This window comes from Galeopterus variegatus, unplaced genomic scaffold (assembly GCF_000696425.1).
Source record: "Galeopterus variegatus unplaced genomic scaffold, G_variegatus-3.0.2 Scaffold1888, whole genome shotgun sequence".
In the NCBI taxonomy this organism is placed as follows: Eukaryota; Metazoa; Chordata; class Mammalia; order Dermoptera; family Cynocephalidae; genus Galeopterus; species Galeopterus variegatus.
The window spans coordinates 269,734-283,315 of NW_007727999.1; the positions used below are offsets into that span (position 1 = coordinate 269,734).

Genomic DNA, 13,582 nt, shown 5'->3' on the forward strand with positions numbered 1-13,582 from the left:
TGCCTTGAACCATTATGTAAGTAGTACTGAGTTGTCACTAATTCCCTCCTCATAACTTATTTCATGGTTCCCTATCTTTGCTCATGCTATTGTTGCTTTTGCTTAGAATACTATTTTTTTCTTTTCTTACTAATTCCTATTCCTCCTTTTAAAGTTTCAGATTAGATGTCAGCTCTTCAGCAACATTTTCTGTGACATTTCCCTCACTACCTTCTGGCTATGATAAATGACTCTCTTCAGTGTTTTCACAGACTCCCAACCACTGTGAAACCAGCATCATTGCTTACTGCAGTGTATTGAAAATGTCTCTCTCTCTGATCAAAATTGTTTATTCCCAGAACTTAGCAATGTGTATGGAATGTAGTAAGTCGATAAGTAACTAAACCTATAGGAACCACAGATGATTATATAATTTGAGTAACAAGTTACTACAATATTACCATAAGCCACTGTTATAGGACAACACAGTGGGTAATTCGTCTGGCTTTCTCTATTAGAGACAATTTGATAAGGGTGTGAGCTAGTTGCTTATATGTTCTGTTATAGGGTATCTTTTTCTGGGTTAATGTCTGAAGAAAGCATTGCTATGGCCCCCTAGTCCTGACGCTAAGTAGTCTCATAGATTTGGAAGCCCTAGAATCATCAGATAGCATATAGTGAGCACTACTGTTGGCTAGTATCTTCATGGTGCTTAATTGCTTTCAAGTTTAAATAACTCCTTGGATGTTGAGAAAACACGGTATGTCATTCATTTACTATTTTATAAGCACACAATTTTTTAACTGCTTTATTGAAGTATAATCATACCATAAAATTCACTTGTTTTAAATGTACAGTTCAGTTATTTTTAGTAAATGTACAACACTGTGAAACCATTACTACAGTCCAATTTTAAAACATTTTTTATCACAAAGCACATAATTTTTTCTAAAATCCTGACCTGTATACACAGATATAGCTAACAACTTATGAGAGATTTTTTTTACAGTACAATCTTGTCCTGAATTCAAAAACCATTTGCTACTGAACATCTGATTTTGCTGAAGTTCATAATTCTATTGAGATTTGATTTTATTATCTTTTAAATATAAATATAACCAAAATTACTATTTTTAATTTTTGTAACAGAGCTACCATTTAATTTTTTTGTAGGTTCCTTAACTCACAAAAACCATCATAGCCATCCCTCAGTATCCACAGGGGATTGGTTCCAAAAACCCCTCAGGTACCAAATTCTGTGGATGTTGAAGTCCCTTCTATAAAATGGTGTAGTATTTGCATATAACATACACACATCCTCCTACATACTTTGTTACTCATAATACCTACTACAGTTGTAAATTCTTTGTAAATAGTTGTTGTACTGTATTTTTTATTGGTACTATTTTTTACTGCATTGCTAATTTTTATTGGGTTCCCCTTCTTCCCAAATATTTTTGATTCAGGATGTGGGAACTTATTTAGAGGGCCAACTGTGCTCATTTTTTCATTTTATAGGGAGTACCACAGTATATTAGTTAGGATTTTCAGTATTTAGAGACCATACTTTTTCAGAACATATAATTCAGTCAAGGAAGAAAAATCCTGGAATCCACAAATGAGGGGAAGAAACCAAAACCTAATTAAAATCTTACGTTAATAAGCACATTTAAATAATAGGTTAAAATCGTCTCTGTTCAACTGGCAGTAATTAATCATGCAGAATATATTTTTGTCGTGTTGGAAAATGACTTGCTGATTTGAAGTATTAGCTAAGAAATACATTTTTTTTAAGGATTGTCTATTGAATGTTTTTTTATAAAAATGTTTTTTATAAAGAGCTTCAGTACTAATCAAGTAGATATCGTTTAAAAAACATAATTATTTAAATAACTGGAAATGAGGTGTTAGTTGCATTACAAATCATCCCAATATTTAAAAAATTATAGCCTTTGATATCACCTGATATGTTAGGTGTATAGATAAATTCAGATTTTTTCTAAGTGAAGTCTGTATCAAATCTGCAAATCAATTCCTGATTCTGGACAATGTACCTCATAATGGTTGGAGTTCAGTGCTTCTATTACAAATCTGATATTTCCCATGGCATTGGAAACTTTGGTAATGGGGGGGAAAAATGACAAAAGTTTTCTATAAGACAGATATTTCTGTAGCGATATGGTTAACTGTTGAGGCTAGGAATGTATTTTTCCTTCACTCTACTATCTTAGGGAGAGAGTAGAATATCTAATATCCAAACCTAAGTAAGAAAGGACAGAGATTTTAGAATGGCAAATTGTCCCTAGGAAGAGGATTGGGGAATTGTTTAATGGATCTAAACTTTTATGTGAAAAGTAGTTGCCTGGAAGTTTATTTAAAATACAGGTTTTGGGGTAGGGTAGTGTCCTAATATCTACATTTTTAACAAGAATTCCAGGGGATTTCTCATGCACATTATACTTTCAAAAAACGACTGGTATAAAGCATAGGGATAGATCAGCAATTGTGTCTGTTCTGTTCAGTTTGATAGTTGTTTGAACAAGCATTATTTCCCTAACCCCTGCTGGATACAGAAGACAAGCTTCCTAAACTCAAACTGCACAGTCTTTTGTAAGAACCAAATTTGTACACAAGAAATTCAATAATTATGATGTAGCCAAATGCCAAAATATGTCATCATGAAGTAGGAGAAAACCTAATGAAACCCAGTTCTTTTAGCTCATTTGTATTCATACCTTGGAACCAATCGTTTAGACAGCAACTCTTGTTGATCTGCTTTTTCCACTGCTATGTTGAGATCCTTGTTGTCTTATAGCCTTGCCTGCTACCATACCTTCTTAACTGATATATGCCTCCAGTCTTGCCACACTTTAGTTTATTCTCCATCCTGCTACCAGAGTGATAGTTCTAAAATTCTAATCTAATCATGTTACTGCTATGAACTTTATTCTGAATTTTAAGCAAACTTCTTAGTAGGCTAGGCCATGTTGTTCAAAATATTTGAACTAGCCCCTGTATACCTCACTATTCTGATCTTTGGACATCATATACCTGCTTGAAGTACCCCAAATATGCCATGTTCTTTTTTTTTTTTTTTTTTTTTTTGGAAGATGACCAGTAAGGGGATCTTAACCCTTGACTTAGTGTTGTCAGCACCACGCTCTCCCAAGTGAGCCACAGGCCAGCCCTCCCATGTTCTCATATTTCCATTGTATATTATTGTCCTTTCTCCTAAAATACTATTTTTTCCCTATCTGCTGTTTGTGATTAAAAACTCAGTTCAGACATAATCAAATATAGATTAAATGCCTTCCTAATTATTACAGTATTACCCCTTCTTACTTTCAATTTAGAAATTTTTAAATTGTCAATATATTCTGCCTCATTAGACTATGAAGTCAATAAATATTAGTCAAATGAATAATATGCTCCATTTTTTGAGCAGATACTTTTTTAGCTGTCATGTTTTTGCATGACATATAAGAATAAAATGAATTTAATGTGCTTGATTCTGTCTTAAGAATTTTGTAAGCTAGACTGAACACGCCCTTGAAAAGCCAGGTTGCTTAGGGAACTGTCCTTTTGGTATTTTGACTATACCTTAGACATGGATACTGGTTCAGCTTGAGTTTCTTTGAATTCAGCTAAACCTACATTGAACTTTTTTCTCAGTTTTTTTTTTATTGAGGTAAATATTATATATAGTGAAATGCACACATCTTAAGTTTACAATTAGATAAATTTTGGTAAATGTATATACAGGTATAATGACCAAAATATGAAGATATAGAAATATGTTAATTTCCAAATATTTGGGAGCATTTCTACATATCCTATTGTTATTGGTTTCTAGTTTAATTCTGTTCAGGTCAGAGAATATACTCTGTAATATTTCAGTTATTTGTGATTTATTCGAGACTTGTTTTATTGCCTGTCATATGGTCTATCGTGATGAATGCTCCATGTGCATCGGAAAAGAATGTTTTTCTACAGTTGTCAGGTATAATCTATAAATAACTGTTAGGTCACGATGCTTGGTAACATTGTCCAAATCTTGTATAGCCTTACTAATTTTTTGTCTAGTTCTCTCAGTTACTAAGAAGGGAGTATTAAAATTTGCAACAACAGTAATGATTTTCTGCTTTTCTGTTTAGTTCTGTTAGCTGTTACTTCGTGTGTTTTGAAGTTCTTTTATTATGTGCATACATATTTAGGATCATTACATTTTCTTAATACTCTTTTTGTCTCCAAGTCTTTATCTGATCTTAATATAGCCATACCAGCTTACTTATTGTTTATTGTTTGCTTGGTGTATCTTATTCTTTTTCTTTTTTTTCCTTTTTTTGGCAGTTGGCCAGAATGGGGATCTGAACCTGTGACCTCTTGTGTTATAAGGCTGGCTGTAAAGTGGATCTCTTGTAGATGATATACAGTTGAATCTTTTTTGTAGATCCAGTCTGAAATTCTCTGCCTTTTAAATTGGCATGTCTGGCTTCTTTCGATTTAATGCAATTATTAATGTAGTTGGGTTTAAGTCTACCATATACTGTTTGTTTCTACTTGTCCTTCTGTCTTTTGTTCCTCTGCCTTTTTTGGTTTAATCAAGTATTTTTATATTGTATTTTAATTCATTTTTTGCTTTTTAGTTAGACGTTTTCATAACTTTTTTAGTGGTTGCTCTAAGGATTAAACTAAAGTTAATATTATGCTACTTCTATGGAATTAAGCACACCATCCTTTGTGTTATTGTTCTCGTATATTTTATATTTACATACATTATAAACCTGATAGTAAATGTTGGGAAAAAGAGTCACATTCTCATGAAGACTGTGTATAGTAAAGGGTGGGTAATACATGATAAATGCCTAACAAATGCTATAGACAATAAGATCCACAGTAATTATCAAGAAGCAAAATGAATGCTGATAGAGGAGTATATCAGTCTTTGTTGAAGAAATGAATGAAATCACATACAGTTAGGATGGTCAAGGAATGGTTTGTTATAAAATGGCAGAATCTGAGCCAAATTAAAGAATATACAATTAACCTTGGACAACACAGGTGTTAGGGGTGCCAACTCCGGTGTATTTGAAAATCCGCTTGTAACACTACTTCACTGACTCGCGAGCTTCCCCCCAGGATCTCCGTGGAGCTGCACTGCTGGCCCCAAGCCTCCATAATGGCCCAAGTAATGAGGGGGCATCTCATTACTTTTAAGTTAGTAGTTAAGTATTTAACTACTTAAAGCTAATAGCCTATTGTTACGTAGTCTGCTTAAGTATTAAAATTTTTTTTCAATATATTTATTATATAAGTGGACCCATGCAGTTCAAACCCCCGTTGTTCAAGGGTTTGGTGTATTTGACTTGGATAGGAAATAGACAAGGGATACTCCAAGGAAGAACAGAAATTAACATGTAATACAAGACCATTCAGCCATATAATATAAATATTATGCCACAGATATTAACTTTACAGTATTTGTTTACTACCTTCCTACCAAGTATTTTATATACAATGTCTAGGTGGTACTTACAAAAACAAAAAAGGAAATGTCTATTCAAGAGTATTGATGAAGAGGGTGATGATAGGAGGATACTTCAAGAAGTTTGTGAAAAAAACATTACAAGAGAATATGACTCTCTCCATGAACCTTTTGAAGTACCCTCTTATGTTGATGTTTTATAGAAGCTCGTAGGGGACAGCCTCTCTGATATGGTGATATTGGAGCAGAGAACTGAAGGAATTGAGGAAGTGAACCATTAATATATATGGTGAAGAGCATCAAGTGCAATGACAAGTTCAAAGGTAATTGTCATGTTTAAGGAATAGTAAGGAGATCCATTAAGGTTAGACTGGCATTAAGGAGGGGAGAAAGTGATATAGGAAATGAGCTCACAGAGATAGTTCTGGGGGACAGAGGTTTAAGACTATGTAAGCTGTAATAAGGAATTTGGGGTTTTATTTCCAATGAGATAGGAAGTTGTTGGAAGGTTTTAATCAGAGACTTTTCATGATCTGCCTTATGTTTTTAAAAAGAAATCACTGACTATTCTGTAACAATAGACTGTAGAGGGTAAGCGTGGAAGTGAGACCATTAAGAGTAATTGAAAAAATTGCAGGTAATAAAATAGTAATATCTCATTTAAACACTAAACTACCAGAGTTAAAATGGAGATCTAGCAAAAAATCAAAGTCAACAAATAATTTATTGAGCACTCATCATGTGAAAATTACCATGGTATGTAAAACATTCTCTATCCTTACAAAGTTTACTTTCATAATGGAAGTTTTTCTGTAAATTGGTCAGTTGATTAGCTTAGTTTGTTGTTTGAAGGATGGAATTTCCTCTTGTTTATAAAATAGTTAACTCTATAAGATAGGAAATAGTGGCAATTTACTTTGAAATCTCCTTCCAGATGCACTCCTTTAAATTAAAATTTTTATCCCTAAAATTATAGCCCAAAATATTGAGCTTGAAGATTTCTGCAGAGAGCCAATTTTCAGCTTGTCATCGTTCCTAGAACTAATTCCTGTAGCTTTCCCTGCAACTTTAACCTTTTTCCCCCTAGAAATTTCAACAAATGAAATATCACACACCTGGAGGTCAGGGTGGAATTGATAACATTTTTGCAGGGAAAGAAAATGTCTGGCAAGGATGCCCCAGAATGCCTTATAGAAAGTGGACCCTCAGTAAATATGTGTGCGAGGATTTTTTATTTAGCAGCTGGCCAGTAAGGATTTTTAAAAATTATTACCAGCTGTACTGGCCCCTTACTTAGTCAACTATGATTCCTAGTATAGAAGAAACTTCTGTTAGCATATCATTGGCATTTAAGAAATACATTTTCCTTTAATGTTTATTTAAAACAATTTAAACCTTTAGGGTTTTCTTTCCTTCCTGTCTTACATATATTTCTATAAAGGTAGAATTTGACTTTTGTAAAGAATTTTCCTGGCCCATTTTGGGATGTCCTGAGTTGAGTGTAGGTTAGTGACACTGATTCCTTTAATCTTATTGGACTATTTTGGGGAAACACCAAGTTTGTCAAATATATTGGTTGAAACTATATGTAAAATTTTTAAGTCATGAAAAAGGATCGAGTTTGTATCTGTGTCATTTGTGTATAATAGTGTTTCACAAAACAACATTCTTGTACCCAGTATTGTTAGCTATTTCTTCATGTAGCCCTTTCCACAGTGCTTTGCATAGAAAAAGCACTTTCATTTATACTAGGCAACATAATGTAGTATAAAAAACATGAACTTTAGAATCTCAGCTCTGCCATTTATTTGGTCTATGGCAAAGTCTTTCTTTCTTTTTTTTTTGCCTTTGGTAGCTGGCCAGTATAGGGATCAAACCCTGGACCTTGGTGTTATCAGTTCCATGCTCTAACCAACTGGCCAGTCCCAGCAAATACTTTCTTAAGTAGCCTTAGATTTCTGTAAAATGAGGTTATTAAATATCTTCCTCACAACTTACTGTGAAGATTAAAAATGAGAAAATATGTAAAGATTCTGACAAAGTATTCAATATTAGCTCTTTTCTTCCATTATTTGATTTGATTGCTTCACACTCTTTACGAATTATCATTACAGCATTGGTTTTTAACCCTGGCTGCACATTAGAATCATCAAGAGATCTTTGAATAAAACACTAATGGCCCAGCCCCACCCTAAGCCAGTTCAATGAGTCTTTGGGGATGGGGCCCAGGCATTGGTATTTTGTTTGTTTTTAAGCTTCCCAGGTAATTTTGATGCACTGTAGTTATTGAGAACCACTGGTCTAGAGAGAAGAGGGACTTCACACATTATCTTTCAAGAAAGCTTTCCTGAAGTGTTTCTTTCTAATTACTTTCAAAGGTAAAAATAAGGATGGGGGGTGACCTGTGGGGTCACTTTAACCTATTATTCTTCTCCGTAATATGTGCCACATATTTTTCAGTTAACAAAGGATCACGTATACAACAATTGTCCCATAAGATTATAATGGCTATCCCATAATCTAGGTATGTAGTAGGTTATACCATCTAATTTTGTGTAAGTATACTCTATGATGGTTGCACGCTGATGAAATTGCCTAACAGTGCATTTCTTAGAATGTATCCTTGTTGCAACACATGACTGTATTTCTCTGATTAATGTATCTTCCAATTAATCCTCTGGTCTCTTAATTATTACCTCCAATTGTATTTGTTGGTGTTAATTAAATACTTTTTTATATTTGATTGGAGGCAGTGTTCAGTGATATTTGTTTTCTGTATTAGTCTGTATAACAAAATACCTAAAATTGGGTGATTTATAAAGAAAAATGATACTTATTGCTTACAGTTTCTTTCCTTTTTTTGTTTTCCTTTTTGTCTTTTTTTACTGACCGGTAACGGGATCGCAACCCTCGGTGTTGCGCCTGCACCGCGCTCAACCAGTGAGCGGGAACCGGTCTCCACATGGGATCCGAACCCTCAGCGGGAGCACTGCCACACTCCCAGGCGGCACACTCTCCAGTGCGCCACCGGGCCGGCCCTATTGCTTACAGTTTCTGAGGCTGGGAAGTCCAAAGTCCATCTGGGGGAAGCGACAGTGACCCAGGGGTCTCACATTGCAAGATGGTGGAAGCAGAGAGAGCAGAGAGCGACAGTCTCCTCCCTCTTCTTTTAAAGCCCTCAGAACCGTGCCCCTGATCACCATTTTTAATCCATTCACCGCTTCTTGGCCCTATTATCTAATCACCTCTTCAAGGCTCCACATTGCAATTACCATAATAGGATTTCCCACCCTCTTAACAGTCACAGTGGGGGCTGAGTTTCTAATACATAAAACTTGGGGGACACAATTCAATTTTCAGGGAGTTTTGGGGGGACATAATTCTATCCACTATGTTTTCTTACCAAGTTTTTTTATCAAGTTGAAGTTTATGTAATTAAGTCAGTCTTCCCTCACTGTCATTCTCTTGTACCCATAAATTTCATATCCCCTTTATACTTTTTTCTACAAAGAACTGAGTAAATTGATTTCTTTGTTGCCCTGTTTTTGGGGTCAGGAGGATTGAATGGACATAGATATTGCCAGATTTTCTTTCACTTGGTAAAAGAATAAGGTTTCTCAGGTCTGTGATCATTTGCTAAATAGTATCGTGGATAGTTATACCTAAAGTATTATCTGAGAATTCACATTCAATATGTACTCAAAACAGCTAGCAGGTAAAGGCACCAAGGTCAACTATTTGTACTGTGCTTTATGCTTTCTAATGTGGTTTTGCACCCATTAGTCACTGTTTAAACCAACATTTAAGAAAATATCTTGCATGTCAGGTACTAAGATAATAAAGATGAAATGAGAGCCTTGCTCTCCAGAAGTTTAGAGGGAAAGACAGAGAAGTAAATAGGCCATTATAATCGGTGCAATAAATGCTCCGAAAGAAGAAATGCAAGGTGCTATTGGAGTTCATAGAAATATTTTATTAGATAGGAGGAGGATGGGATTTAAGGAATCAGGGAATGAGTTAGGGAAGCTTTTTAAGAAGTTGTCAGAGAATGAATCCTAAAGGATAAGTGTCAGCTAGGCAAATTGCACTGGGAGCTGGGGAGGATATTCCAAGGAGACGCAATATCATTGCGTCTTTTTTTTTTTTTTTTCGTGTCTGGCAACGGATCGCAACCCTCAGTGTCGCGCCCGGACCGGGACCGGCAACGGGATCGCAACCCTCGGTGTTGCGCCCACACCTCACTCAGCCAGTGAGCGGGAACCGGTCTGTATGTGGGATCTGAACCCTCGGCGGGAGCACCACCGCGCTCCCAAGCGGCGCACTGTAGCAGTGCGCCACCGGGCCGGCCCTCATTGTGTCTTTTGAACTTCATAACTATGTACCCCTTTTTATTAGAAGGAATCAAAGGATTAGAGAGATTAATATTCTTGAGATCACAAAGCTGTTATAATGGGGGTAGTCACTACTAGAATTTCTAGGCTCAAATGCCATGCTTTCTATAAACATTAAATGCTGTGAATTATGGGAATAGGGAGACATGTGGTATATAATAATACTTGCCCTGAAAGACCTCAAAACTTGTAGGCCTGATTTTATTCCATTTTCATAAGCTGTGCCCAGAAAATAGCCAAACTTTTCCTATACCTCTCCCTTGAAAAAATTTTCAGTTTCTAAGCTAGCCAATAATAAACCTGGTATCCTTAGGAATCAAAAGATTATGCGTCTTGAACAGGCAAGCAGTTTAATAAATATTCCATGTCAGAGGCAAGCTATAAGATCATGGGGACAATTTCTGGATATTCCTGAGTAAGAACATTCCAGTTCTGGTCTAATATTTTCAGAAGGTCTCCTTCAACCCCCACACTTTTCCTACCAGTTTTATTTAGTTCCTTCTTACAGCAGAATCATAAAACATTTGGAAAAGCTCTCTTTTCCCCAAGCCCATAGGACTATGAGTGTTTTTTGTTTGTTTGTTTGGTCTCTGGTAAAATTATTGTCTGTGGTAGAAACGGAGCAACTTTTTATTAAAGATTTTCTATATATATAACAGGTTAGTCCTTAGCACTTTGCATGATTATTTCCCTTAATTTTCACAGTAATCTAGTCAAGTAAGTATACTATTATTTTAAGTCTATTTTACAGATGAGGAAGCAGAGGAACAGAAAGATTATATGACCTGTCTCACCTAAGTGGCCTACCTAGAGTGCAAACACAGGTTGTTTAACTACTACACTGTACTGCTATCCATACTTCACCTCTTAGTTTTTAAATTTTTGCCATCCTATCCTAATACCTTCCACTTTGACTGAGATTTGTTATGTCCTTGGAGTCATACTAAGACACTGTAATTATTGATAGAAGTCCTAGAGCAAACTACTTTTTTAGTGACTTTGTTTGCCCATAGGATATAAAGGAAGGTCTTTCTTAGGCTTACAGTATATACTAATCCTTTTACATATTTTGTGCTCCAGCTCATTTGGACCACCCAACTATTCTTAAATATACCTTGTGCTTTTCTATCTCCGAATATTTGTTCAGGTAGTTCTTTATTCTGAGATCTTCCCCACCTCTTTTCCATTGCCCTCATCTCTACTGAAATCAGAAATAAGCTGAATATACATTTTGGCTAGATGGTCAGACATTAAAATCATTGAAGCCAAAACTGAATATCACCATTATAGAGTAAGTTTCTGGGATATAAAAATAAATCTAAAATTTTATCCTCAAAACACTATCAAAGTTTGATATGGTGCCACATTTTCAGCTGCTAGGTTGTTTCTGTAGTCACTATACTTACTACCTATTTTGTTTTCAGTTATTGTTGATAGGGAAACACATTTATTCTGCTCTCTTATTTTCTGTAAAATATGTTTTCCTTCATACTCTATATTCTTTATCTCTGGATCAAAGGTGATTTTTTTTTTTTTGTCCTTTTTGAGACCGGCCGCACCGCGCTCAGCCAGTGAGCGCTGTGAGCGCACCAGCCATCCCTATATAGGATCCAAACCAAACGCGCGGCGGGAGCGCTGCTGCACTCTCAGCGCTGCACTCTCCCGAGTGCACCACGGGCTTGGCCCTCAAAGATGATTTATTAATGGGTGTTGGAGTTTTTCCTGATGCATGAAATTTTGAGCCGACAAAGTTGGTATTGTGCTTTTAACTCACTGTCTCATGCTAATACACCAGAACTTCAAAAAGATTAGAATTGTGTAACCTTGTATTAATTTAATCTTAATGAACACTTGCTGTCTTAAAAAGGGAATAATACTTTTCCTGAAGTTATCTAATGTGCTCTGTCAATCTATTTCTCTGTTAACTTAGCTTTTTTAAGGTTTTAATAATTTTTATTCATAAAATTAATAGCTTTTATGGCCGTTGATTATTGCAGCATTTATTATATCTAGGATGTTTATCTATATTTGAAACTGAGTGTTCATATATTAATGCAGATGGACCTACCTTAAACAATTAATGTTATATTGATTTGATATGATGGTAATTTATACAGCTTCATGATCTTTGATCATGCACAATTTCTGGCATACCAGAAATGATGGTACGGTAAGCATTCTGCTGATTTGGTTTGAATGTTAAGGCTAAAGCCTAACTTTGGTACATCTCTAAAATGCTACTAAACCTTATATAAACAAGACAATTACAGTTTTTCCCAATCATCCCTACTCCTATCCTATCAGGCTGTTGTCTAACAGATCAAAATTTTACAATTTGCTCCTTTCGTATACTTTTTCCCTAAACATACTACTTACAGTTCCAGCCTCATCTCTGTTCTATTCCTTCTCAATTTAATTCAGCAATATTTGTGAAGCAGTTAAACATCGTGTAAACTACTCAGGGTTTTTCTGCCATGTGAAATTTTAAAACTGCCTTTAAATCCCAACTCAGATGTCTCCTCCTAAAGACTTTTCCCAGCCTCCTGAGGAAGGCATTCTTACATCTTTATTCTCATATCATTTTGTACTTCCTTGGTTTGTAACACTCATAACATTGTGACAGTAAGGCATTATTTGAGTCTGTCTTGTCAGCCAAATTGTGAGCTCCTTGAATTAAAAAAATTATATCTTGTTCATTCCTGTGTCCCTAAAGAGCCTGAGATAGTGCCTCAAGTAAACAGGTACTTGGCCCAGTGGCGTTACATCACATGTGCAGTTAACTTATAGGACTTCTACACTACATGCCTAACTGAAAGAGACATAATTGAAATAATAAGGCAGTTTCACCTGCTGTTCAACTCAGTTGGTGTATGCCTAAAATTGGGCACAAGATAAGAGGTGTGAATTTGTTGTTCCTTCAGTCGGTATCTGTTCCCACATTGCTCTCAAAGTAAACGTCTCACCAGGCTTGCGTGTGTTTCTCCTGTTGAAGATATTTTTCATAACATCACATCTTAAATACAAGTCAGCCACTTTCACTGGTGCTCATTCCAATGATGGTGGAAAAGCTAGCTGTGTTGGACTTGAGAGGTGGTGTGGTGTGTTGATCTCCAGCATAGTGCTTTTCTAAGGAATTATCAAGAGTAATTTTGACTAGACTGACTTTCACTATATATCATGCACTGACTTTGGAACCTAACCTTTTATGAAAACTAGGAATATACAGTTTTACTAAATGAATGATTTTTCCTTTCTCTGAGTTTCTATAGTACTTTATGTTTATGACTCAAATGATATTTTTGCTGCTTATTTCATAGTTGTCTGTTCATGTCTTATTTCACCAGTTGGAAAGCAGGGATAATACCTCTTTGTATTTGGCTTACCGCCTTTCATATATTCATTTATAGAATGAATAGACATTTTAATATGCTTTCGTGGTGCTGATGTCTTAAGTGAGGAATAACCCAGAAGTCATATCCTCTAACTCGTCATCTAATGGTCATCTACCTTGATACCGTTTGCTAAATTTTCCCTCTCAATTATCGCGTTTCTTTTTCCCATAGCTCTTTCGACGTGTAGCAGCAGCTTTGCCTGGAATGGAAAGCACACAGGACAGAAGCAGAGAGGACAGTATCCTTTTTGTTTCTTCAGAAAAGTTTAATGTTGGGCCAGCCCGGCGGCGCACTCGGTAGAGTGCGGCGGCGCTCCCGCCGAGGGTTCGGATCCC

The 13,582-nt window shown here is 35.8% G+C and overlaps 1 protein-coding gene across 2 annotated transcripts in view; it reads left to right on the forward strand.

The window, feature by feature from the left end:
* Positions 1–13,582, forward strand: part of RAB6C (RAB6C, member RAS oncogene family) — an 86,828-nt gene that overhangs the window by 68,971 nt on the left and 4,275 nt on the right. For both annotated transcript variants that reach the window (XM_008579449.1, XM_008579448.1), the window contains exon 7: positions 13,419–13,485. In XM_008579449.1, the coding sequence (XP_008577671.1) occupies positions 13,419–13,485 (67 nt within the window). The remainder of the gene's footprint in view (positions 1–13,418; positions 13,486–13,582) is intronic.